At 35.7% G+C, this 27,413-nt stretch overlaps 2 protein-coding genes across 12 annotated transcripts in view; one reads left to right on the forward strand and one right to left on the reverse strand.

Moving 5' to 3' along the window:
• The window catches only part of LOC144303242 (uncharacterized), a 303,577-nt gene that overhangs the window by 217,724 nt on the left and 58,440 nt on the right, over positions 1 to 27,413 (forward strand). The gene's annotated exons all lie outside the window — the stretch shown is intronic.
• WDR72 (WD repeat domain 72) overlaps positions 1 to 27,413 on the reverse strand; it is a 220,510-nt gene that overhangs the window by 442 nt on the left and 192,655 nt on the right. For 3 of the 5 annotated variants that reach the window (XM_077881151.1, XM_077881150.1, XM_077881154.1), the window contains one exon: positions 7,963 to 8,067. In XM_077881151.1, coding sequence (XP_077737277.1) covers positions 7,963 to 8,067 — 105 coding nt within the window. Of the gene's footprint in view, positions 1 to 3; positions 2,497 to 7,962; positions 8,068 to 27,413 lie in introns of those variants that run through there. The other 2 variants (XM_077881153.1, XM_077881155.1) reach the window with 2 other exon arrangements.

Here is a 27,413-nt window from a genome sequence, read left to right on the forward strand (position 1 = left end):
GAATGATTCTTTAAATGAATTATTTATTACAACGACAAGGAAGATTCTGGACACACACAAATTAGTTGCTTGCTAATACAATTGCTATGCTTGTTACCTAAGGCTAAGTCAAGAAAGGATAAACACCTGTTCAAGAAGCTGCTGGTTTTGGGTTTTTAGCCGTGGTACCAAGAGGTTAGGGTCACCATGTGGTCAATCCAGTTAGTTGTGCGGCAACTTGCTATTTTAAGTTCTCCTTACAAGAGACATTGCTGAAACTTGCTGAACATTAGTTAATATAAAGAAATCATTTTAAAGATATTTTGTTTACTTATTTGAGAGAGACAGAACTAGGGAGAGAAAGCATGGGCAGTGTGGAGAGGTAGAAGCAGACTCCCCTCTGAGCCCAACACAGGGCTAGATCCCAGGACTCTGGGATCATGATCTGTGCCAAAGGCAGATGCTCAACTGACTGATCCACACAGATGCCCCAAGAAATCATTTTTAAACAGACTAGTGGATTTGTCTACATTTGCACATGGATATTAGAGAACATTATTTAAATGTCTCTAAAACTCTCATTTTCAGGAATTAAAAATTTAATAGTTAATGGTGTTGGCCTCCAGAATTCATATTGATAAAATATTATAATTAGTCATTTAATATTAATTATTAAATTTTAGCAATTGCAAAATGTGATGCCAAACAATTCTTAAAAATCTCATTTAGTAATGTTATGGTTACGCCAGTTCTAATTTCCTGTATCTGGTGACTTATAACATATTTTTCAAGGATTCAATATTTGTTTCTTTAGACCTGGAAAATACTAAATATGGCAACTGTTTAAACTTATTTTTAATCTTCATTGAAAAGGAAATAATAAAGCATAGCTCTAAAAACAAAGATTATTTTTAATAAATATCCCAGAACTTGAACATTGAAGTAAGTTTTAACTATTAAAATTGTCCTCTTGAGACAATATATACATATTTGATATTGCCATCATCAAAAATGTTTTTTGCTATTCCTTCTTGTAATGGCCTTCAGAGTCTACACATAGCATGTAAGAAAATGTTTTTCATTGCTTTGGTTTCTACCTTCATTTTGAAACTTGTTCCAAGTAGCTTTGGACTATTTCCAATGGTGTGGTGGAGAGGGGGAGAGTATATACAATGATTTTCAAGGATGACAATTTTCCATGATTATTCATATTGACAATATTTTACTCTTTGAAGTACAACTTAAAAGTAATTTCAAGAAATGACATCATATTTTAGGGGGGAAAAAAGAACACAGGTCTATGTCTGCTTTACATCCAGGTCAGTTATTAATGAAAAGTTCCTTAATGGTAGAGACCATGCTATTCCAATGTACAGTTCTCTTATCACCCCATTGTGTCCCAGCATAGGACCTGATGCTGCTGCCCTCAAATATGTTTGTTAAATTGAAGTGAATAGAATTTCCCTATTAGATAGATAGATATACAGCTCATTTATTTAACATTTTATTTCCATTTTTTATGGATTAGGTGATATTTGTATTTATATGCACACTAATAATCTTTTTTATGATTTTCTATAAATCCAGGAATTATACAAGTCACAACAAATAAATCAGATCACTAACGGTTTTAATAGATGAGCACTTTGTTCCTATTTATATTGCTTTGCATATTTTAGTTCAAGAATTCCTGCTAGTCAAACTTCTTTCTGGGAAAAGAATTACCAGAGTTTATGCTTAAAAAGCATCAATTGCAATGTGCTCTAAGTAGATATATATAGTTCACATCTATAAGGCCAACAAGATCAACGTTTGGCTAAAGACATTGGCTTCTATGTCATTAGAAGTCCAAATGAACCTGATCACACAAGATTGGTCCCTGTTATACTATCACTTATTTGGGCTAATTGATGACTAAATGGAACTGGCTATTTGTTGACAACATTTCATGCTTTGAAGAGATTTACTGCAGGGTGACTGATCCATATTAAAGCATATACTAAAACAAAACGTCCTAAGCTAACAAATCAAATAAATTTGGTAAAGTTTTAGATTAGATACATTGAGGCAGAATTAAATTTAGAAGCATTGTATTTTACAATATTTAAAAGAAATGTGATTTTAATATTGTTTACATAATCCAGCAACTGAAAAGATGGAAGAAAATCTAAAACAGTGTTAAATTTGTGTCTGCAGACTGGTATTCCTTGTTGGAAATTCTAAAGGAAAGTAAGAAGCAGGAATGTAGAATGATTTTGACAATGATTTTCTAAAATTAGATCAATTCAGATAATTTCAATCAGTAATTATATTTTTATACACTCTTTCCAAAGTATTAGCAAATCTACTTAAAATCTAATAACTTGACCAATAACAGTATAGTTTTTATACAACAGTAAACAAATAGCATGTTTAGGTGTCATAGTTTGTCCAAATCTGATTCCTATAGATAAGATTCCATTTAGCACAGCTTGCAGGAGCACACCTTCGTTATCCATGAATGATGCCTTTGCTTACCTAGAAAGGAAACAGATGATCAGGTTATATGGTTAGGTAAAGAAAGACGAAAGAAAGGAAAGGAGGAAGAAAGCAAGAGAGGAATGAAAAAAGGGAAGGATGAAAGGAAGGAAGGGATGAGAAAAAAATGAAGGACAGAATTACCTATAGTTCCTATATTTTTTCTATCCTGAAATTTCAATGTTAATATAATAAAAAATATTCTTTCTTATATACTAGGATTCAGGTAAATATATTTTAATTGCATACATTATTAATATAGGTTGTTTTTTCTTTTAATTGCCAAGAAAGATGAAAGTTTTCAAAAAGATGACTTGGGCTTAAAATTAATAAATTTAAAGTATCTCAGTTGCTCTCAGAGAAACCCACAACTGCAATTTTAGGATCAAATGTTATAAATGTTAGTTGAAAACTGGTTTGAATTATAGAATCAAAAAAGCATTTAAATTTCAGACTACTTGGATGATTATTGTAGGCTAAAAAAATATCACTTGATTTAAATTATTTTGTCTAGCAAACATATTGGAGCACTGTATCTTAGTTAAGCACTTCTAAATACATTTAAATACATTTATATTAATGACATGACCAGGCATAGTTACCCCCACTCCTACTGGCAAAGACTCAAAAAGCTGGTTATTTGGTTTAGTTAAATGGGTGTGTGTGTGGTGTGTGTGTTTAAGCCTAGAACTTTACATGTTTTTAAAAATTATTAGGTTGATGCTTAAATTTTTCCATTTGGGCAGCTTTTTAAAAATGTCGATATTATTAAACACAACTGAAGAAAGGGTTTATGTGTTTTTACTACTGAAATTGTTCTTACTCCTTCTAGAACAATTTTTTTAGCACTAACCCTAAGAAGTGTGTTCTCGATAGCTATGATTGATGGGCTGCTCACACATTACACATTTTTTCTGCTTCATGCATCATCATCAGCCATCTCCAGCACTCCAGTCCTGAATCTGTCCTACTTTCTGTTACCTGATTTTTGCTGTTGATTCATGAGCTAGAATAGTAAAAGAAAAAAAAAAAAAGCCCTCCACCTTGGCTTTTCACAATGTAGTACATCCCCTGGAAACTGTGAGAAATCTAGTTTTGTTCATCAGATTCATGCAAATGCAATATTGATTGACAATGATGTATATAGATCTATACACATAACGTGCTATATAAAAACGACTAAAATGTTCTCTTAATGCCAGAATGCATACTGATTATAAACTACTTCGGAATGATGTGAAAACACTGATCTGAATGCCATTTTTTTTTTTTTTTTGGACTTTCAAGCTCTCTCTTGCCACTATTTTCAGCTGAAGCTGTTTAAATGTACTGTCCCTAGTGCACTAGCAAGTAAAATTCTTAATTTTCCAAGCCAATAGGGTGATAAAAGCTCAAGGTCTCTCATTAGCACTTGGATAAAAATCACGAATGTCACACTAAATTTTTTATCATCATGAGTGCAAAGATAAGGGACAAGGAACACTTTTTATTATATTCTGGAGAATAGGAATTGAGCTTTCATCACTGTGCATGAAGCAGTTAACAAGAAGTTAACCAGCAAAAGACTGCACTATTTTTGTGATAGCATCTTTCAGATTCAGAAGTGATGAGGCTTTAAAGAGCCAAAGAAAGAAAGCCTAATGGCCCTAAAATCTGAAAAAAGGGGAGCTGTAAGTTCACAATGTTGCCTCAGTGCTTCTATTACTAGACATCAAAGATATTCCCACAGGTTTTGGGAATGTATAAATGCCAGTGAAGAAGCAAGTAGACTTCACAGAATCTAAGTCAGAAACTTCAATCTGGGATTCACCTGTGAGTCAAAACTCTTTGCTAATGAATTATTCCAAAGAAAAGACACTGCTGAGGGAGACCTTAACCTATCAGACAAGACCTCCAGGTTCACTAGCAGGGTCAGAGTAACAAGAATGCTCTAGTCTAAAGTTGCTTTGCCAACCTTAATGGACTGCAGGCACTCACCTGGGTATACAGCTTGAACCAATAAAGAGATCACGATGGCATGATGAATAGGTAGAGTGCTCTAGAGATCAGGTGAACAACCACTCCACCAGCCCTCTAAATTGTGACCTAGTTGCACACTCTGGCCCATTTACAAATGGGTCTTCCTAGTCAACTCAGTGCTGGAGAAGCAGCGATATCAATGGAAAAATACACAGTCTGCAGATTGAGTTCAAGACCCATTGCATTCAAAGATAATCAATGCATAAAGTCAGTCTTATTTTTTACATAAACTTAAAAAGTTTGGTTTCATTAATGACATTTTAAAATGTATCAATGTTTAGAAAACTTTAACTTCACCTTTAAAGAAAGTAAAACTATTATGGTTTTTCTGTGCTTTACTATCCTTTTGCTCTCTGCCTACGTAAATGAATTGGTATCTGCCATATGAAGCTCTAAGAGCAAAGGAAAAGGATGTTCAGGGGATTTGCAAAGAAAATATTTTATTTGGAAAGGACAATATGTGAGGCGATATTCTTGAACTGTGCTTGGATGGGAAAATGATTTTTTGTTTTCATTTTCTATATGCTATTTGAGCAACTGGTTTGTTCATTAAAAATGATGTAATAAATATATTAGTCGTTTAGAGTTGCATAGATAAAACCATGTAAGGTCAATATCCATTAAAGCTAGAAGACTGACCACATTCAACTTTGTAACAGGGAGGATTTTGCATGTACATGAAAATATTAAAAGGACTTTTGAGTGAACCACAATATGCCAGGTGAAAATGGTAAGAACAATGCGTTCAGATTTGAATGCACTCCTCTCCATATAAGGAATAACGGATATACCAATGCAATTACATACGTAGCTACTGAAGTCCCTCTGTTGGTTTGATGACACCTTCCCAAAGCTTATCCCTTAAAGCTCCCAAATTTTGCCCTCTCTTCTAACAGAGCATGGTTAAATGTACTTTCCAGAGGAATCCCACTTACACATGGTAAATAGAGGTAACTAAACAACTAAAGTAATGTTTATAGTTTTGGAGCCTCTCCATTTGAATGACTTGGTATTTTTTCATTAATTTTTGGATGCTGGGAAGTGGACAGTCATATTTTCACAGTGCAAGAAAGTCCCTGCATGCCACCAATTTCACATATCTTCCTTCGTGTTCAGTTTTAAGAATTTTCCCTCTCAAATGCTCATACTTCAAGGAAATGCACTCTCTCATCAAAATCTTTCTTACTAAACAAGCACCTCTGTCAGAAGTGTCTTAATTTCTTATCACAGAATTTTATCCACACGAGGAGCAATAAATAATTCATGTCATTGCCTCTTTGTTGTGTGTCCCTGAACTGCACAGAGCTGGAAGGCTGACAGCTGTGTCAGGACAAGCACCAAAGATCTGACATGACAAGTGACTAACAAGTTTCTTTCAGTTCATAGTGAAAGAAGACAATGGCCCAAAGTGCAGAAAGAAATCCTGAAACAAAATAAAACTGCTTCTTTCTTTTTACCTAAGTGTTTGCTATGAGCTTATTTCCAACCCACAAGCCCTGGTCATTTTATAGGACTGCCCAGCCCCCTTTATTCCTCACACTCGCTTGGCCATTTACGCCTGGCCACGGATCAATATGAGCAATTCTTGGAGAAATACGATGTCTCCATGACAACCAAGCCACAAATTCTCAGTGGAAGGCAGTGAGACCAGTAGTGAACTCTCCAGAGGTTTCTAGGCCTATAAGGCAAGATGTCTTAAAATGCAGGAATGGACAGAGGAAAAAGCCAGAGTAATTCATTCTTTATTACCAGTTTAATGATGTCCGATGTATAGAACAGTACTCACTTTTTAAGTTAAGATTCTTTATCAGTACCTATCTTTTCTAATTAATCTTTGTTTTGATAGACCCTTTTGTTTCTATCAATCAGGTAAACCCTGTAATATTTGAATTTTACTACAATTCCCCTCATATTGAGGGATGACTGAAATTTATTCTACTTTTGAAAAGACATAAAGCCAGTCTGTCCTTGCCGAAAACAATGAACACTTAGGTAAAGGCTCAACTCACAGGTTTAACTGCCTAGGATGGATAGAAAACTGTTTACTAAGACAGTTTAAAAATCTAGTCAAAATTAGGTCATTTTTGTCAAAACTAGAAGCATTTTTAAAATAATTTAATAGAAATGTGATGCTATCACTGCCATCTCCCTTTTAGAGTGGGACTAACCTACATTTGTTTTTCAGATTTTATGGCAGGAGGTGGGCTTAATATTTTGATAAAAATTTCTGTCAGTGAAAAAGATGCCATTTCTCAGTTCCATGGGATGCTAAAGCAGAAGTGTGGTTGAGAACAGACACACGGCAGCAGTTCATCTTTTGAGGAATCTTGGTGTAGTGGAGGGAACTGAAATACAATGCCATCGCCACTGGGCCTATTGGGGTTCCGAGATGACTTAGGGGACCTGACATAGATTGCAGGCTGCACCTTTCACTGAAAATTAAATCTCAGTAGCTCTCCTCGGGGAAGGATCAGGGGACTGTTTGCAGCTGCCCCCTGTCAGCGAAGGCTACAAGATTTGGAAATCTCTTAACTAAGCTGACAGGCCACAGAGAGGATGAATCAAAAATCTGATACAAGGATCAGCACACAAAGATGCAAGAGGGTCGAGGGTACACAGGCAGCCAGAGAAAACAGGAAAGGAAAACGTTTGGTGGGGGGAGATAGTTAACTCTTTCACTCATGGTAATAAGGTCCCTTCTAGCACCTTATGACTTTGTAGTGATCCGGGAATGTCATTCAACTTTCACAGGATTTTTTTTTCCCCTTTTGCTTAATTAGTTGTTAAAGACTAGACATGTTTCGAAACAAGACAAGAACAGAAAGAAAAATCCCTGCTTAAGGGTTTCTGGCCTCTATCCTTCTGCTACATCTCTATTCTTTCTACAAAGAAAATACAAACCTAAGTAACTTGGGACATGGGTAAATTTTATGGCACGAGGAAGGGTTATTACTTCCTTTTGTTTTGTTCTCAACAGTTGACGTGTCCCTGAGTCCATTACTGTTCTGCTAAAATCCTTGCGTCCCCGTTAGAATGCTGTCTCTGTTTAGAAAGGCAAATAGCTTGCAATGATGGTAATCTGTGTCTCTTTAACTCTCCACTTCCGCTTGATCCCATTACGTGAATATTTAAAATGCTACCATTTCTCCAGTTTTCAATCTTGGCCTCTCTTAACCAGGTTAGCCTAAAAATTGATGATAATGAACTAATAGTGTCAGCTTCCCTTCTCGGTCATAAAGCCTTTGTACTTCCTCCAACTGAATTCTTGATGAGAGAGGAAAAGGTAACAGCCCCACACTGTGACCCCTGGAGGTGACCATTCATTTGACAGTGCAGCTGCTAAGAGCAAACGGCATCACAATGTCCTCCCTGCCACCCCCTTCCAAGGACCCCAAAGCTGTGTCAAATTTATCATTTTATACTTGACTATTTTTAAATGGCTTTCACCTGGACTCTCAGACTCTTCCAAGACACATCTGTCAGGCATGTCCTCAGTGTCTTGGAAGTTTGCCGAGTTTGAGTTGCTGTCATGCTTGACCGGACTGACTGCAGCTATTAAAAAAAGAGAGAGAGAGAAAGAGAGAGAAGAAAGAGAGCGATGAAAAAATAGTAATAAACACTATTAAAACATTTCCTTTCAGTTGTCCAGATATTTCCAGGGACACACTATGTAAACACAAATAATAAATTGAAATAAAATGTATCCTCTAAGTATGTATTGGCAGACATGTAATTAGTTGAAAAATCTATAGATGAGACTTTATCTTACAAGAAAAATAAGTTCATGGCATCAGCTTAAAAGCTACAAAGTAACAAAGTGATCCTCCAAAGTAGAAATCGTATTTTTAATGCATAAATCTAAAACAATATACTCAATTAACAGCCATAGGACACAGACAGAAGAATATCAGGCTGGTTAGTTAGAAAGAGCCACTCTGCATGGGTGCAGTGGTTCATTTTGTCACACAAATCACAGCTGATGAACACTTTCTATGCATTTTGTTACTTCTTCATCAAATGAGAAACCAAACACCAAAACAAACAACAAATAAATAAAAGCCCTATGCAAATAAAATTAAAAATACAGAATAAATACTTGGCAAATGATTAATAAGGAGGGCCAATGTTTTTAATGATGACTTTAGACAACTTGTCATTATCTTCTGAATAGAAATATGAATAGGAACAGGAACGAGTAGAGAAATCTAAAATTTCCTATAAACACATTACACCACCAGCTCCATTAGAGAAACAGACTCAAGTTTTCACATTTTTTTGCACAAGTTATAATACTTGGTCTAAATTATCTCCCTAAGTAACATATTTCCATGTTCTATTTGTTCAAGGAGTCACTTGTCAGGAAAAGTGGACATTGCCTTCATGAAAAAACTCAGTGAAGAACAAAACAAAGCAAGCCCACAATAATATAAATTATGTCATACTTACTTGTCTGAGGCCAAACAACATAAATATGTATATTATTGACTACTGCTAATTTTATCTATTGCAAATTGCTGCAGTAAACACTACTACTGTCTTTTCAGGTCTTGATAACACACACAACATATTATTTATAGGCCATAAATGTAAGAAAGGAAATATATAAGCCTTACATGAAATGATATGTTTGTTGGCACAGGGGAGTAGGTCTGGCCACTGTTCCTAAACCTCCATTAGGAAATGACAGAGCAAAGGCTGGAGGCTGTGTCACTTCACATCCATACTCAATAAGTGATACAAAGGAGCACACCCAAGGTCCAAAGCAGTGTTAGCAGAGCTCACACCTCTAACATTCCTCATCTTATTTCCATGGAATGTATACAGCATTGGTGACCATAACTTGAAGCCCAACATACACACTTTAAAGGAGACTAGTAACATAATTCTGGTCCAAATAATTCTCTTGAGTTTCACCAGTCCTCTCAGAACACAGATAGTTCTCCTCTGTTCTCTGAAAGTGTGAGCATAGAGTTTGAAATCACTGCTTCTCTGAAGCCTTTTATTTGAAAACAAAACATGGGAAAAATGTATGATATTCTGGCATTTAAATTCCCCCCCCAAAAAAAAAAAATTTAAGTAGGTACCATGTCTGTTTTATGCACCTTTATCTGCCCTGGGCTATAGGAGGTATTCTTAAAGGATTTGTGGAATGAATGAGTGAACAAATGAATGAAGCAGAGGTATCACGCTAGATGTCCTCCTGATCCAAGAGGATATGTGCTTTGAATTATCTTCAATTAGATCCATTCAGTTTTTTGTTTAGGTCCACTTGAGATAATTTGTAAAATGATGGTGCGGGTTAGTTTGTAATTTGGAGGAGAGACACATATGGCCTAAGTCCTAAGTAGTTATTGGTGTAGCTGCCTTTAATTTTTCTCAGTTTAGATCATACAAATTATTTTTGAATCCATCGATTTTTGTAACATGTTGAAGTGGATAATTAAATGCATCAAAGTCACGGAAAACTATATTACACTGGGCAAGATTTACTGGACTGTTTTTTTTTTTTAAGATTTTATTTATTCATGAGAGACACGGAAAGAGAGGCAGAGGCATAGGCAGAGAGAGAAGCAGGCTCCCTGTGGGGAGCCCAATGGTGGGACTTGATCCCAGGACCCCTGGATCACGACCTGAGCCAAAGGCAGACGCTCAACCACTGAACCACCCAGGTGCCTTAGGACTGTTTTAATAATCTTTATTTCTATATATCTTGTTAATTTCCTGAACTATTTGCATTGATATTTATAATAGGGAATGAATCCTACAGCTAAATCTGTTATTAACAACCAGTGAGTTAGCATCTGTGTTTATTTGGGCAAATGCATTCCACTTGTCATCCCATACATTGTTCTTTCATAATTTAAAACTTTCATCCACTCATTGATTTGCTTATTCTTCCAGCAAGACTCCATTCTAGACATAGGACCCTCAAGAAGGAAGAGAACATGGTATTAGAACAACAAAGTAAATGCCTGTAACAGTTTCCAGTGGCAAAAAAGTGGTCCCAGGAGGAACTGACATCCCAAACCTCTCAAGAAAGTCAGAAAGTTAGATGTAGTTGTAGCTGCATGATCTTCATTATACTCATACTAGTAGGTACCATGAAATTCTTTTTGTCTCTGATTTTGGAGGGTGTCATTTGTGGGGGGGAGGGTGTAGGAGAATAGAAAGGATTATTCTTAAGGTATTTTGCTTAATTACATTTTGGCTTCCAAATTTGAGATGGTACAAGATTTGTCATTTTTACTGGCTAATGTATAGAATATCTGGTTCAATTTACTATAGAAGAAATACCTACATTCTGTCAATTGGGAGCAGTGGACACTGGAGAGGTTAATTATTGCCATTCCACTTTTTTTTTCTTTCTTTCCTTTTTTTCTTTTGATAAGCCGATCTTTGCAATTGTTCTTTTGGGTGTTTTCTGTGATGTTTCATCATTAAACTCTGACATGATGTGTGACTGAGGCTTCCTTAATGAATCATTTCAAAAACAATGAAATCAACAAGTATTGATCTAGTGCTTACTATGGGTAGAGCTCTGTGCTAGACTATGTGAAGGGTAAAAAAAATAAAGGCACTTTTAATGTGCCCTCATACAACTTGTGATCTAGTTGAGGTATACTGAAAAGTAACCAATAGGAGTGTTTGAGACAATATTCCAAGAGTGACATAGTTTTTAGGAATGCAGAAGTAATTCTGCAATAGGGGGATTGGGAAATGAATTTTGAATTAGATATCCTTGAAAAGGAATATGGGCAGCCCAAAGGGAGCTTATTCAAGGCAAAAGAAAGAAGGTATGAACCCAGGCATGGTAAAAAAAAAAAAAAAGTACATTAGCCCCAGTGTCACAAATGTATTTAACAGAATGTTGCTGCCTACTTTATGCATTTTTAATGAATTCTCCTAACGTTGTCTCTTTGAGCTTTTCCTAAATTGCTGTTGTGGCTAATTCTTCTCACCTGTAGAAGTTAGCTATAGACAGGTTTTTCCTTGCCCTAAATAGTCAATAATTTGATCTTTACTGATGGTGGGCCCATTTATCACAGTAAGTTGTCCTTTCACTATACATATTGACTTTTATTTATCAATACCAAAGTCCATTTGTAGCTCATCACTAAAGTTCTTGGATATTTTCAGTAGTTTTTGAAGATGCATTTTAAAGCTTGGCAGAGAGATACTTTTGACATCGATATAGTGCAAATGATTGTTAGGTTCATTCTTAACTTAAAATCAACTGTTTATTTCCTCTGTAATGGATTCTGAAATAGTCCACATTTGGGAGATGAGGGGCAAAAAAGACAAACTCTTCTTGACAGTTCTACCACTGAGAGATGTAAAGCTATTCCATTTACTCATCACATACCTCAAAATATTGACAACTGAAAGGCCAGTGTGCTAAATATCTTTGTAATATCTTTAATAGCTAAATAGAAACATCCATGTACTTTGTATGGATGTATTTGACTATCATGTGTTTAACTATGAGTATGATTCTAACAGCCTAAAGAAATGAATGGTTCAGCAGCAGAAGAAAGCCAGAGAAAGACAAAGACACTATAGAAAGATTAATGTAAGACAATGTAGTGACAGGGTCATTAGTGGTTATGCTTCTTCACCCCCCTCTATTCTCTAATTTGGTTTCAGTTAACCTCTGAAAATTCCCACTTTCCTTTGTCATCATTTGCAGAAAGATGATATTAGTTCTTTAAAGTGGCAAGGCCTAGACTGCAAACAATTCCAAGAACTATTCCCTCTGACCCCAACAAGGGAATGATCACTGAAAAAATGTTCATTCACCTCCACATACAGCAGCTGATTCTTCCAACCAAGCCCAGTACTATAGACTAAATAGAGCCCTTGTTAAAAATCCATATCATTTACAGTGTGAATAAAATCTGCACTGCAAATAATGTTTTCAATACAATGACTTATGAATGATTTAAAAATAGATCCCATCCATCATACGTATGGACTTTTTGGAAGTATTGGGGATATTTATAGAAACCCATTAATAAAAAGATGTAACAGTTTGAAATTCTAGTCTGAATAGAATAAACCACTTTAGTAGCAGATAAAATTCAGAAAAAATCTTAATCACATCTTATTCAAGGGTATAAAGTAATGTACAAGTTGCAGTACTCAGGAAAGACTAAAAGACCTCTCAGATCTGTTGAATGAGCGGCTGAGAAGCCAAGCACCTGAGTTCAAACCTAGTAGCTCAATATCGTGGCCAAGAGTTGATTACTTTCTTGGTTGATCATTTAGGTCTCTTTTCAACCTTTTTTTAATAAAGATTTTATTTATTGATTCATGAGACACACACACACACACACACACACACACACAGAGAGAGAGAGAGAGAGAGAGAGAAGCAGAGACACAGGCAGAGGGAGAAGCAGGCTCCATGCAGGGATGTAGGACTCCATCCTGGGACTCCAGGATCACACCCTGAGCCTAAGACAGACACTCAACTGCTGAGCCACTCAGGCATCCCTCTCTTTTCAATCTTAAGGCATCATTATGAATCAACTGAAAAACAAACAAACAAATAAACCAAAAAAAACAAAAACTTTCTACAGGCTTAGAAGAAAGAAAAGCTACATTAAACTCAAGAAGTAAATACTAATGCAATACTCACAGATCACCAAAGACTACAATATATTTTAGATTAGAGGGAGACAAAATCAATGGAAAGACAAAGTGGTAACACCATATTTATAAACAAAAAGGATGTCATTTGAATAGACCCCAAATTCACTTCACAAAGTGGTTCTCTCAGGACAGATGTCTTATAAGATAAACATATCTACCTAAAGAACTATGTACTTATTACCCTTACTTTAAGAGTATCTACTGAGATAATCAAGTGATAGGACCTCTTGATTATATTTGAATAGCAAAAGCTGCATCCTGCATCAGGTTTCAGGCTGATTTTGTATCAGTGTGGACTGGAACCTGGGGAAAAAATCATATAAAGATGTCCAGAATTAAATAAAATATCTGATACTTCTTTGTAACTAATTACTGTCTTATGGACAAGTTCAACAAGATAAGTTAACATTAGACTTATGTGTTTTTGCTATCTTTCTGCAATTGTAATCAGACATGGGATATTATTTTCTGGATGACATTTTCTAGTATGAATTGCTTTAAAGATGACATTTTCAACTGGTAAAGAAATAAATTTTCCAAAATGTTGTGAAGAGTAACTATTATTTTGCTATCCTTACTAGATGTATAGAATTAAAGTTGCTATTTTATTTAAATATTTTGGGGATATATGTGTATTATACACACACACAGAGACACACACACAGGATCAAATCCTATTTGACTATTTAGTCTAAGGGGGAAAAAATCTATCTATAGCTAACTTCTACAGGTGAAACGCATGGCTGGATCAGCCAACTATTTGGAGGAAGGAAAATATAAGTGATGAAAAAGATACCTAATTAATGAATCTTTATTTTTTATAGATTTATTTATTTATTTGTTTTAAAAGATTTATTTATTCTAGAGAGAGAGTGTGTGCAGAAGGGAGGGGCCAAGGGAAAGAGAAAGAGAGAATCTTAAGCAGGCTCCATGCCCAATACATAGCCTGACTCAGGGCTCCATTCCATTACCCTGAGATCATGACCTGAGCCAAAAACCAAGAGTTGAGCATTTAAACAACTGAGCTACTCAGGTGCCACATAATGAATCTTTTTAAACAATGCTTTACTCTTCCCAGATATATAAATTCCCCCATCATCCAGGGTGTTTGAGCAATGGGATGCTTTGGTAAGGCTGATAAACACATGAGCACATATCTAGCCAATTGCAAGGCACAGGGCATGTACTCAGAGTACTTCTGAAATGACTGATTGAAACTGCTAAGGAACATTCCTAAAAATTAAAATCCAATGATTAATTTCACTTGTAGTTTAAGAAGAAAATCTTAAGGTTAGGCCTAGAGTTTACAGCTCAAACAAACCAAATAACCCCATCATCTATTATTAATGTCACAGGCAGTCTGCCTAAAGAAGGAGGCCCTCTCTGCCTTATTTCTGAATGAAAAATAAAATTTTTCACTGTTTAGCACCCACATATATGTATTCATTGGAGCAAAAATGAGTATCAATAATTTCAGTATAGACATGAACTTTTGAGTTCCTGGGGACAAATATGTTGTACTGGACAAAAGTTCAGTTAATAGGACCAGAATATCTGTTGTTTTTTAAATTCCACCTTTGGTCCTAATAGTGTAACTTCATGACCTTGAGCAAGTCATTTCACTCTCCTGGACTCAGGTCCTTTTATCAATAAAATGAGAGAGTTGGACTGGACAATTTTCTTGACATCTTCTGGCTCTGAGACTCAAATATTCCTCCAGTTAAAAATCCAAGTCCAACCTACCACTCAGTATATCATTGAACAGTATACCAGGATGATAAGTGGCTACTACACTAGCCTTGGCGATAGTAAGGACTTCTGAAGCTCTTTCTGAATGAAGTAAGATTGATATTTTTCTACAAGTGGCAGTGTCCAGTCTGACTGAGGGACAGAGGACATCAAGGCAGTTTCAGAGGGATACTTGGGTAGCTGCACTGCTAGTGAGGCAGCCCTACAGAAAGAGGGCCAAGAAAGGACCGAGGCTACAGTATGGCCACTTCTGAAAACAAACTGACTTGTTGGGATAGAAAAATATCTGTCAGATGTTTACCAATGGTACAAAAAACATTGTTAAAACCAAATCTTTTAAAAAATACGTTATATCTTATCCTTTTTAGAATCATATTTATGTAATTAATTTCTTTAAACAACCCCTCTCTTCATTAATCAGCTTGGAAAATATGAACTTCAATACAAGATAAATCATCCTAAATGAAATTAAGTGGGTCCATGTAATAATTGCAAGAAGCACCGATGCAGTGGATGAGACCTGGCTTGGACGTTACATGGTCTGAGTTAGGTTAGGCTTCATGTGCACTAGACTCCTCTGAGGATGGGCTCCATCTTGGCTTTGGGGCCAGAGACATGAAGAGGTTCTCAATTATTATTTGTTAAATTAATGTAGAGGTCGGTGTTCCTGTGGAATTGTATTTTCCTCAAGTCAAATCTCTTAAAGGGCAACTCTTTCTATTCCTTTTGTATGTAAGGATGGGGCCCATGAAGTCATTTGTCTTAGTCAAGCCTGACATGAAAACCAACTCTAATCAAATTATCTAAACTCTCAGACTGAAACAGACTATAGGGACAGATTGCAGGTAGCATGGAGAGGGTCCGGCAGAGAAAATGTGTAAGGTAAGTTGGGAATAGGAAAGGAGAATAACAGGCAATGATGCAACTCTTTCTTCTCTTTCTGCTGCATTTCCTCAGTCCCCATAAGGGTAAATTTTGAGTTATCAGTGAGAGTCTTGCCTGGATTTCTTTACGTACTCCTTTAGAGTAACCATTTTGTTGGCAAGCAGTGTTCCCAAGAGAGGTGGTAAGCAGGTGAGCAGGAACCTTTTTTTAAAACATCAAATCAAAATAATTTCCTCAACTTTGGTCCTTGAACATTATTTAATAAATTCAGAGTGGAAATAACTCCAGGAAATATTACTTATTATTATTTCTTATAGTTATGTATCATTTGGTAAGGAAGATAATTTCTGGATGCAAGAAATGAGCTGGTCAAATCAGCAAGCTCAATCCCAGCTTTCTTTGCTAAACCAGAGAGATAATTATTCAAGACAAAGAGATTCAGGGACATCTTATCTGAAAGGACTCTGTCATCACTAAAAGGAAGTATAGGTGATGGATGAGTTCTAAGAATGTATAGAAATTAACTCTCACACTCTTCATGCATCCAGGTTCTGCAAAAGTCATTTGACTTTTCTCATAAGGACCAAATCCTATGGTAAATACACAAATGCATTAATTTTACTGTTCAGAAGTTCAAGAAGTTGAAGGCAGGAATAGATTTCAAAGACACAAACAAATATATCCCTACATATTGGTAAATTGAAGAACAGTCAATTATGGGAGAATTCTAAGAGGAAATTTATAGTAAACTTCCAAGCCTGCATTTGAAAATTTAGAAGGTCAGGAAAACAAAAGAGTCACTTCAATCAAAAGAGCATCAAGCTAGCATTTGAGACTAGAGATAAACGTGATTTATATATGAACTTAAGATAAGGATTCCCAGCAGAGGGCAATTTAAAACACAGCAAAGTCCACAGTTCTCCATAAGGAAAATACCAAAAACATTTTTCTCTTGAATCACTAGGAGGAACTGTCAAATGGCCCCACCATTGGAATTCATAAGAGCAGCAACCCTTCCATAGGCCGAACCTAAGATGACACCATCAGCTTGGGGAGAATGGTTGGCAGGCAGTCTCAAATTCCCAGCTGATAGTAGTCTCTATCTCAGGGGAAAACATTTGTCTCAGATGGTTAATCAAGTGTCAGAGCTCTTTCATCTCCTAGATAGGAAATGGAAAATAAGGAAATCAAATTATCTAGACTACGCCTTAGTTTTCTAGTTCTTTGTCAACATTAAGAAGGATGCAAGGAACAAAAGGTCTAAGTTACCACATTTTGTATCATTAGACTTGGTTACTCCGAAAGTGATTTATTTTTTTTGAACAACATCAAATGGTATGTTAGTGTATTCAAGACCTTACTGAAATTGAATGGAAGATATGCTTGGATGCTAATAATGTGCTTAACCACTGTATTATAATATAATCGGTAGCAAGCATCACTCTCTCACACAGGCACTCACACAAGACAGAGAAAACATAGGTGGTCTGTTGGGATTGATTGCTTCTTACGGTCATGCATATAAAATGTAGCCATTTCAAAAATATTAACTTTGCTGGGGGATAAATCATTAAAAGATGCCTTCTCAAATCCTCAAGCTGAGTCACTGCATAACATTCAGTATTTGTACTAATATCTTTAAGAGATGGTTGCCCAAAATATAGAAATGCCCTTGATAAGAAGAGACTCTCATTTTGATACTAAGCAAGCCAGTGGCACCTATAAATAAAGGAAAAGAGAAACAAACCTAAAGAAAGCAATGTTTAAAGAGCAAACATGCATGTAGATAAAAGGAAACCAGTTACTCAGATATGATGAGACTTTCAGAAAGCTACGTTCAATACAAAAAAGGTGTTATCATAATTACAGAGCTAAGTAATAGGTAACAAAAGGTAAGGGACAGATATGTCTAGATAAGACAGTGTAAAACAGTGTCACAGATCAGTGTAAAATATTCCTTACTAAATTTTTACAAATTGTTTGGAAGAATACACAGGAAAATATCCGGGACTACAGACAACACTAAGAGTTCCTGAGTTGTGAAATATGAGACCGATTAGATTAACTATAGAAAACAATTGCAAGGCTGAATCACTGGGAATACATGCTGTGTACACATGTCAGTGTAGTAAATTCTGGGAACCATTTAAAGGAAACATGATCCAAGTTTTACAAGTATATGTAACAAGAACATGGCTCTGAGCTATCATTGACTGTGACTCAAGGACATTAGGCCAATGTAAAAATATAGGCAAATGGTTAACAGAAGGCGGGCACTTTAGGAAAGGGATAGTCAACACAATAAACCAACCATAAGAAAACCAAAAAACGAGCCCAGCAGGCCTCTGGATCAGGTCCCCTGTATGTGCCTCCAGAGACTGTAGCCAATACAGGACACAGTGATATTTAAGAGGCCAACCAAAGGTCTGGGAAGAATAGCGGGAAGGACAATCTACATCATATCAGAGCATTTCAAGAAGAAATTAGGAAGACCAAGACTCCAGCATGGAAGTAAATCTGAAGAGGAACGTGACTGATATTTGTAAACTCATCAAGAAGTTATATACACCTATGACTGCCATTTTTTCACCTCTAGTTCATCTAACCCCTCAAGGTAATTCTACTCTTACCCTACTTTCCAGTGCCAGAGTCACTCCTCTATTTTAATAGCCTGATAAGACATGTGTCTCCCTCTAGTAACTCTTTAAACTGAGGTGACTCATATCCCTAAAACCAGGATCTGATCATGTAGCTTCTGCATAGAAAAATCTGCAAGCGCCTCTGCTCAGTTGGCAATGGGGAATTCGGGAGTCATGGATTTGAATACCTTTATAATGTAGTCTCAGTGCACATTTATTTATTTATTTTTAAGATTTTATTTTTATTCATGAGACACACACACACACGGGGGGGGGGGAGAGAGAGAGAGAGAGAGAGAGAGGCAGAGACACAGGCAGAGGGAGAAGCAGGCTTCATGCAGGGAGCCCGACGTGGGACTCGATCTCGGGATCGAGCCTAGGATCACGCCCTGGGCTGAAACTGGCACTAAACCACTGAGCCACCTGGGCTGCCCTCTCAGTGCACATTTAGAAGTTTCTCACTGGATGCTGGCCTTCTCCACTCCTTCCTATCTTATACTCTGATATATACTACATAGCTAGATGAGAGTACACATTGTCCCCTGGATTTGCCATTTATTTTCTACATCAGTGCCTATGTAAAGATTCCCAGCTTGAGATAACCTCTTTCACCCCGTCTGTGAATCTCTACTTGTCAAAATTCTCCCCCTTATTTAAGACTCAATTCAAATGCCACCTTTTCCATGAAGTCTTTATCAACCCATTAGGTAACATTAATTTTTCTCCCTTCTGTGTTTCTCAAGCACTTTATTTACCTTAATTTGGCCGGTGTTATTCTTACTCCATTCACTGCATCTTATATATGACTACTTCGCTGGATTACGTTAGTAGGGAAGAAAGATACTGAGACACATCTTAAAATTTTGAGGCTGATGTCATGAGGACAACTTTGCTTCTCTATATTGAGCTCTAGTGCCGCAATCAAAAGACCAGGCTAGAAGAATCACAGGCCTGACTCAGTGTGCCTTTTTCCATCTTCCTTAGCTTGTGTCAGATAATTGGAAATCCATGGATAGTATTCTTGTTCCACAAATGTGATGAGTCTAATGCACCTATGGGCAGCAATGACTGGGGAAGTTGACTTTCTCTACAGGAATAAGGTTATGTGGACATTGGGTGGACCATGTTGAGGGAGATGCCTAGGCAAAAGCATCATTTATACAATGCTCACTTCCTTTCCCTTCAGAGAGCTTTAGAAAGCAAGTCATACATTGCAAAATATTGTATCTAGTCCTTATAACAGAAGGGAAATTCACCGATTTCCACTCTCCTTTCCTCACTCTCATAAATCATAAAGTTAAATTTACACTAGGGATTTCATTGCTCTGAACTCAATGTACAGGCATAAAACAAATTTTGTTCTCACAGGACATCCCATTTTTGTTTCATTAGTTCAAGGAAAGGGTCACTCAATTTTTAAAGCATTTGGTTTGATCTTTGCTATGATTCATGCTATCTAACATCCACAGACACACTCTATATACTGAAATGTATCTTATATATGGAATGTGTCTCTATGGACTCCATAATGGTGGTACCTTCACATAAAGTACTCAAAAGCTACCTTATAGATACATGAGTCTAGGAAAGGTGACCAGAAAAATAAAATTCACTTACTTGTTGAATATTTAAACATTTATTGTTTTGCCCAAGTTCTTATTCCTAAATAATTTCTCTCTCTCTCCCCTTCAATCTCTCTCTCTCTCTCTCTCTCTGAAAGGCAAAATGCCTCCCTGGAGATGGAGGAGAGAAATCTTTAAAAAATATTCCCCAAATATGAAGACTAAATGTATTCTCATTCTATTTTATACATTTACATTCTATGATTAACCATCTCACTGATTCTAAAGGCGATAAAAATTTTTATTAATATAATAAAGGAAAAAGAAATAAAGATGATTTGTCATAATATAACTAGATAAAATGAATTCTTGTAATCTTAATGTAAGAACAAACTATGATCTTTAAAGGAATACTGAATTATGGAAACATGATTTTTACATAATAGAACCATTTATACTTATCATTTAATCATATTAAATAATAATTCTTAGACTTTATTGGTTTTTTGTGCTTTTTGTCTCTAAATTCTTTCCATGGAACAGTTAAGTTATTTAAAAAGGTTTTCTCATTCTATTGCTATTAAGAGGTTTTCCCCCCTCCTCTAATGGCCAAAATTTGATTTTCCATGCTGGTTATCTACAGGGAATCATGATCATCAGGCTTTGCATAGAACCTCCCTTTCTTCATGAATTAAAGATCACATAGATTTATTCCTCAAAGAGCAAATAGGGAGAGGAGATTTGGATTAAACTCATTTTGCCAAATTATGGTTATTACTTTGTTTTAAAACCTAAAGATCTCAGATAGGAGGTTTGACCAAGCCCAGCACAGTTGGAGTCTGCAAAATGGCAGCTCAAACAAGAAAGAAGCAGTTCTCTCCAGGGCATTTCTCTCATTTTTCTCATAAAGAAGTTCAACTTAGAGGCATTCAGTATAGTCAGAGCAGAGAGGTAAACAATAATGCCTCAGAAGTCCATTTCATTGACAAATCTAAAACACAGATCAAATTGGCCTTCTTCCAAGAATAAACAGCCCTGCATCCCCCGCATCCTGAGAAACAATCTCAGATATTCCAACCCACATATGGCAGAAGACCCTGGCCTCCAGTCAGCCAGCTAGTTATCCATGGAAGTGGCTCAAGGCTGACACTCAGATTGACTGGTTCACACTAATTTACTTCACACAGATTCCATTTATCTCCTAGAAGATCCCCTGGCAGCAGCTTATAATGGCATATCCTAGGATGCCTGCCTACATGCGTTTTTAAAGCAGCAGCGCTTGATGAATCTGAGTCCAGAAAACAGTTCACAGATTGAGGAGTAGGTGCAATCAGAAAACATTAAGAGGCACAGCTGGGACTCGGTAGCTTGCTTGACTGGTCTGAGCAGCTGAGCATTAACTGTGTCTGCTTTTCTGCTGGCTGTTCACTGCCACTGGGACAAATCAGAAAGCCACTCCCTTTTTCCTTTACTACTCACACTCCAAAGGAAAAGAGAAAAGAAAGTGCATCATCATGCAAGTAGCATGTGCAGCTGTAGGGAAAGCTAATTTGACCATTCAACCTTTACTCTTTACATACTATGATATTGCTGATCTAGGTAAAACTACAGTGAGAGTTCTAAGGTGCTAGATATTTGGACTAGGCAAAATGTTGCTAGAAGAAAAAAAGGAAAAGAGAACTCCAAATTATTTTATTTACTTTCAACACTGTGGAGCCAGTTGGTTACCATCTTAAAGCTTGCTCTAGTGTGTCTCCGGTAGAGCTTGGGGAAAAGACACAAAAGGGTTTGATATTTATCAAATGAATAAATGGGTAGGTGAATGAATGTATGAACAAACAAGTCAGTATTCTCTATTTGACATTTTAGAAGTGTAGTGAGCCACTGACTATCTTTAAATTAAGGCATACAATACAGAGAATCCTAATGGAAACATGGTCAGTATCCAAAGGCAGAGGGAATTGAGATCTTTTTAATGGCGGTGAAGCTAACAGCATTAAACAATAACAATTCAGTGGCAAATCTGAAGCAGTGACAGAGCACATTTAGTACTTAGAAGGTTAAACACTGGGCTGCAGTAGCTGGTGGATGGAAAAAAAGTAGGATTAAGGCTTTTGCATGAGCCTTGACATGATCGTGTTGTCTGCCTGCTGCCTTAAGCTTTGAAAAACAGCTGGGATCATCTTCTTATAAGCTCCAACCCAAAGATGTTTAAGCAGTCCCCAATCCAATTAAACAGAGGTAAATAGAAGAAAGAATTTAACTGAGCACCATCATCACGTTTTTTTTTCTTAATGAAAAACAGCATAATTGTGGGTTACACAGATCCTTAATCTCACATTAAATCTAATAGATTGCTGATTTCCACAGAGCATGGCAGTCCCCGCTTTCTATATTGGTGTGCTTAATTTTAGGTCATTATCCTTTATTATGTGACTTGTAATCCTTAAAGCCCATGATTGTGTCTGGATATTTGGCAAGGATTGTACTTGGCAATACAGGGATTCTACTTCTAAGAGTGATGATTTAATTGAAAGATACAGTATGATTAGATGTTGAAAGAATTACATATATTGCTTTTCTTTTGTAATTGGCTGGCTTTTTATAAGTGTTTCCTTTAAGGAACACTGTTTAACATCACCCTTCCGTTTTAGGACTACCTAAAAAGACTGCTTTCACAATCGAAAGACAAGTAGCTTATTGTTATGGAAATTTATCCATATGCTAAGATAGCCAATTGAAATACAGTCCTGACTCATCCACAAACTGGGTAACTAGTCAGGTTGCTTAATCTTTCTGCATCTCAGTTTCATCATCTACAAAATAGTAATAATGGTAATATGATTAGCAGCATGATTAGGTAATACGATTTTATCAGATGTGTAAAATTGTTGTAACAATTAAATGAGTTAAAACATGCAAATGCTTAGACTAGTGGCTAGAAAGGAGGTAACCTGAATAAACTATTTCTAAATATGTAGTTGCCTAGAAATTATGCTGTCAATAAGATGTCCAGCCTTCAGATCAAGGCTCTTTACTGTCCTACCAAAATAGTAATATTTAAAATTTCTCTGATTTAATAGTAAAAGAAATATTTTAGATAGATATATAATCTTGAACTTCATTGTAGACATCAAGGAGATAATGTTAGTGGCCCACTTTTAAAAAACAGTCTAAAGGGCATGTGGATTTGTATCCATTTGATGACACGTATAACCAAATAAAATCTTGCAACAAAGTCATCTATGATTCTCCTTTATCCTATCAAGAGTGATGACTATGAAAAGAAGCAAAACTGGAAGAAGAAACCAGTTTCTGATAATGCTAGCGTTCTAAGAAGTCTTCCACCATCATTTAAGTATGATCCCAGATTGCCCATCTTTTTACTAAGTTTCCATTCACATATGTTTTAAGAATGTGCTAGGACTGAAATTGAAAGTCTATTCCAGCTCAGCCCTATCAACGACAAAAGCATTACTGGAGGGTGGTCATTGGATGGAGCACAAAACACAAAACACAGAAATAGTGGCTTCCTTGTTACTGACATTCCCATTCTCACTTATTTCTAGGGTAGGTAGCATCATATCAAGTAAGGATGATAAAACAACTCTTCTCCTTGAACATCAGGTTAAACCATGGGGGAAAAAGCATGCTTACATCTGTCTTAATCACAAATTTGAAAAACAGATATGTTTAATTCACTTCATTATTATGTTACATAAATATAAATCATACAGTTTTATTTTTAAAGGTAAAGATAGGATAAGTTAAGATTAACTTAGGTCCAGTTCTGGCAATGGCTAAAAACATCCAGTTTGATCCAGATATTTTTAGTGCTGTTCCCCTGTCTCCATACCTGTGGTTGGTCACAGAATTGGTCAGATCACTACAGGATTGATTCTTGCTTGTAAAAGCAGCTGAAATAACTGGATCAGAGGCTTGGCAATCGGCAAGATTTTAGCAAATACATTTAGATATTAAGTATTGCATTGCTTTTGGTGTTTTACGATATATCCCATGAAGTCCTATCAAAATGAATTTATCAACAATAGCAATATTACAGATTTAAACAAAGTTCAAAATAGAAATAGAATAAGAGGTGGTCAAATTACTCATACGGGAAAGAAAATCAGATTATTATAAGATTGTGATGATAATACTTTGCCCCAGAAAATGAAGTAACATTTTTTTTAAAGTTCAAGGAAGGAAAAATTTGAGCTAAGATTTGCTATCCAGCACAAATGACCTTTAACTATAAAAGCTGTAAGCTGATGTAAGAATGCAATAGTTTAAGGAATGTTATTCAAATAAACCTTTGCTAAGGAATCTACTAGGGAATGAGTTTTAGACAACCAGCATAATTGAGCAGACAGTGTAAGAGCGGGAAGTAATCACCAAATATACATATGTCTATAAAACTAAGGCTAAGTGATTGTTTTAGAAAAATGACTATATGTTCTGACAATGCAGACACAGATCAACTATGAAAATGGAAAGAATTAGAAGGATATGGAGAGTGTGTAAAAAGTGAGATAAGCTCACTGATTACATTATGGGTATTATCTGAGAGTAAAAGAATATCATTTCTTTTTTTATTAAAGTATAGTTGACATATTAGTTTCAAGTGTACAACATAGTGATTTGACAATTAAATACATTACTAAATGCTCACTACAATAAGTGTGGTTACCATCTGTCACCATACAAAGTTATTACAATATTATTGACTATATTCCCTATGCTGTACTTTTCATCCCATGACTTATTTATTTTATAACTGGAAGTCTGTACCTCTTACCTTCACCTTTCATCCATCCCTCCACATGCCTCCATTTCTGGCAACCACTAGTTTGTTCTCTGTATGTATGAGTCTGTTTCTGTTTTTTGTTTAGCTTAAAAGAATATTATTTCAAAATAGATGCTGGGAAAGAGGGAACTGAAATGTCACTAGCAAAGTTATTTCAATATTGCTCATAGTTGAGAACAAACTGACAATAACAAAATTTAAAGGATTATATAAAGGCATAAACACAAGCATTAGAACAAAAAAACAAACTTTCCTAAATACTCCCTCCTCCCTGCACCCTTTCTCTCTACAAACAAAAAACAAAAAACAAAAAACAAAAAAACAGAGAAAGGAGAAAAATTTTGAAGAAAATCAAATAAAACAGACCACATAGAGAAAGAATATGTACAATTTCATATATTTGTGGGTATGTACAACTTGACCAACATCATCAGTAAATATTATTGGACTTAATTAACCTATCAGAAAAAAAGATGATCAGACTCGTTGGCAGAATAAAATCTAAGATTGTGTTGTATAAGAGAGACATACTAAAAACAGAGAGTAGGAAAGATTAAAAATAAAGGATGGGCAGGATATAAATGAATGAAAAGAAAGCAGTGGCCACAATATTATTGAACCCGGTGGACTGTAAGCTCATTAACTAAGGGCTCAAAGAAAGGTATTTTATGGTACTAAAAGCTACAATTCACAGTGAAGTTGTTTCAGTTACTAATATATGGGCATGTAATAATCCAGCCACTTTAATAAAACAGAGACTACAGGAAGTAAAAAACGAAATAGGAACTAGTGATAGAGAACTTTAACACATCCCTCTCAGTCTAAAACAGACATGGGAGACAAAATATCGACAAGTGTATAGAAAACTTACACAATGAAATCAATAAGGTAGCTCTAATAATCAAACTCTGAATGCTAATGATAGATAGCCCACCTGTTTTTAAGTGCACATAAAACATTCATGAAAATTAGTCACATCTTAAACTCCAAAGTAACCAACCTCCTGATATCCCAAGGAATAGAATTAGTATAGACAATATTCTCTGATCATGATATATTGAAACTAGAAATTAATAGGTATCAAAAAGAACCAAAAACCAGGGTGCCTGGGTGGCTGGGTGGCTCAGTAGGTTTAGTGTCCAACTCTTGATTTCAGCTCAGGTCCTGATCTGTTGTTGTGAGATCAAGCCCTAGTGTGTTCTGCACCGGGTGTGGAGCCTGTTTTGAGAGTCACTCTCCCTCTCCTTCTGCCCCTCCCCCGCTTGCTCATGTGCTTGCAAGTGCACTCTCTTTCTCTCTCCAAGATAAATAAAAAACAAACAAAAAATCAAAAAAGAAAAAAGAATTTCCATCTGGACATTTAAAAATAAAAATATATTACTAAGTACTTTGGGGCTCAAAATAGAAGTTCAATACAAAATTGAAGAACTTTTTCAAAATTACAGTAATGAAGCATGACACAAAACTTAGCAAAATCTTTGAAGTTAATGCACAATTAATCCCATTATGAAAAGACATTTCTTAGCCTCAAAAAACTCAATTACTAAAAGTGAAAATGAATTAAATATCCAACTCAAGAAGTTAAAGAAAAATAAAGTAAGAAAAAAAAAAAACAACCAAGAGGAAAGGATTAGTAAAAATGAGCTAGAGAATAAAACAGATAAACCAAGAAATAAATCCGAGTTGTTTAAAAAAAAAAATCATAAAACATGCCACTAGCAATTCTAGTGAGGAAATAAAGGGAAAAGTCATGATCACACAACATAAATAAGGAAAAAGGGGACATAGCTATCAATAGAGTGGGAATTTTTTAAAGTCCTAAGAGATGAGATGGTGCTCAACTCTATATAAATTAACTTGAAAATCTAGATTAAGTCATTTTATGGAAAAATTATTAGTGATCAAAAGGCAAAGAAATAATTACCAGAGCAGAAATGGATAAAGATAACTCATTTGATAAAATTTGATAAAATTTAATATTCATCTATGTGAAAAGACCTTAATAAAATAGGGCTTTTGGCTATTTCTTTGCTATGACAAAATATATATGCCTCCACCCCAAAATCATCATCCTACTTAGTATAGAAACACCAATGACTTTCCCACCAAAGTAAGAAAAACAACAGAATGCTCAATATTTCCAACTACTGTATGTTGGAAGTATTCATCAATGCAATTACTTAAACAATAACAATTAGAGACATAGTAATTAGAAAGGAAGAAGTAAAGCCATTTTTTAATTGGAAGATACAATTTCATATCTGGAAATCCCAAAGAATTATAGAAAAAACTGTTTTCAAGCAAAAAGAGAATTTAGTAAAGTAGTATGGTATATAAATTAAGAGTTTTCAAAAATACAAACAAAACCAGTTAGAAGACATAATGAAAAAGAAATAAAATAAATAAATAAATAAAATAATATTTTTAAATATTTTATTTATTTATTTGACAGAGAGAGTGAGCATAAGCAGAGGGAGTGGCAGGCTCCCTGCTGAGAGGGAGAGGGAGAAGCTGGCTCCCTGCTGAATAGAGAGCCCAATGTGGGGCTTGAACCCAGGACTCTTGGATCATGACCTGAGCCAAAGAGAGATGCTTAACTGACTA

The sequence above is a fragment of the Canis aureus genome, chromosome 32 (genome assembly GCF_053574225.1).
Source record: "Canis aureus isolate CA01 chromosome 32, VMU_Caureus_v.1.0, whole genome shotgun sequence".
NCBI classification, from domain to species: domain Eukaryota; kingdom Metazoa; phylum Chordata; class Mammalia; order Carnivora; family Canidae; genus Canis; species Canis aureus.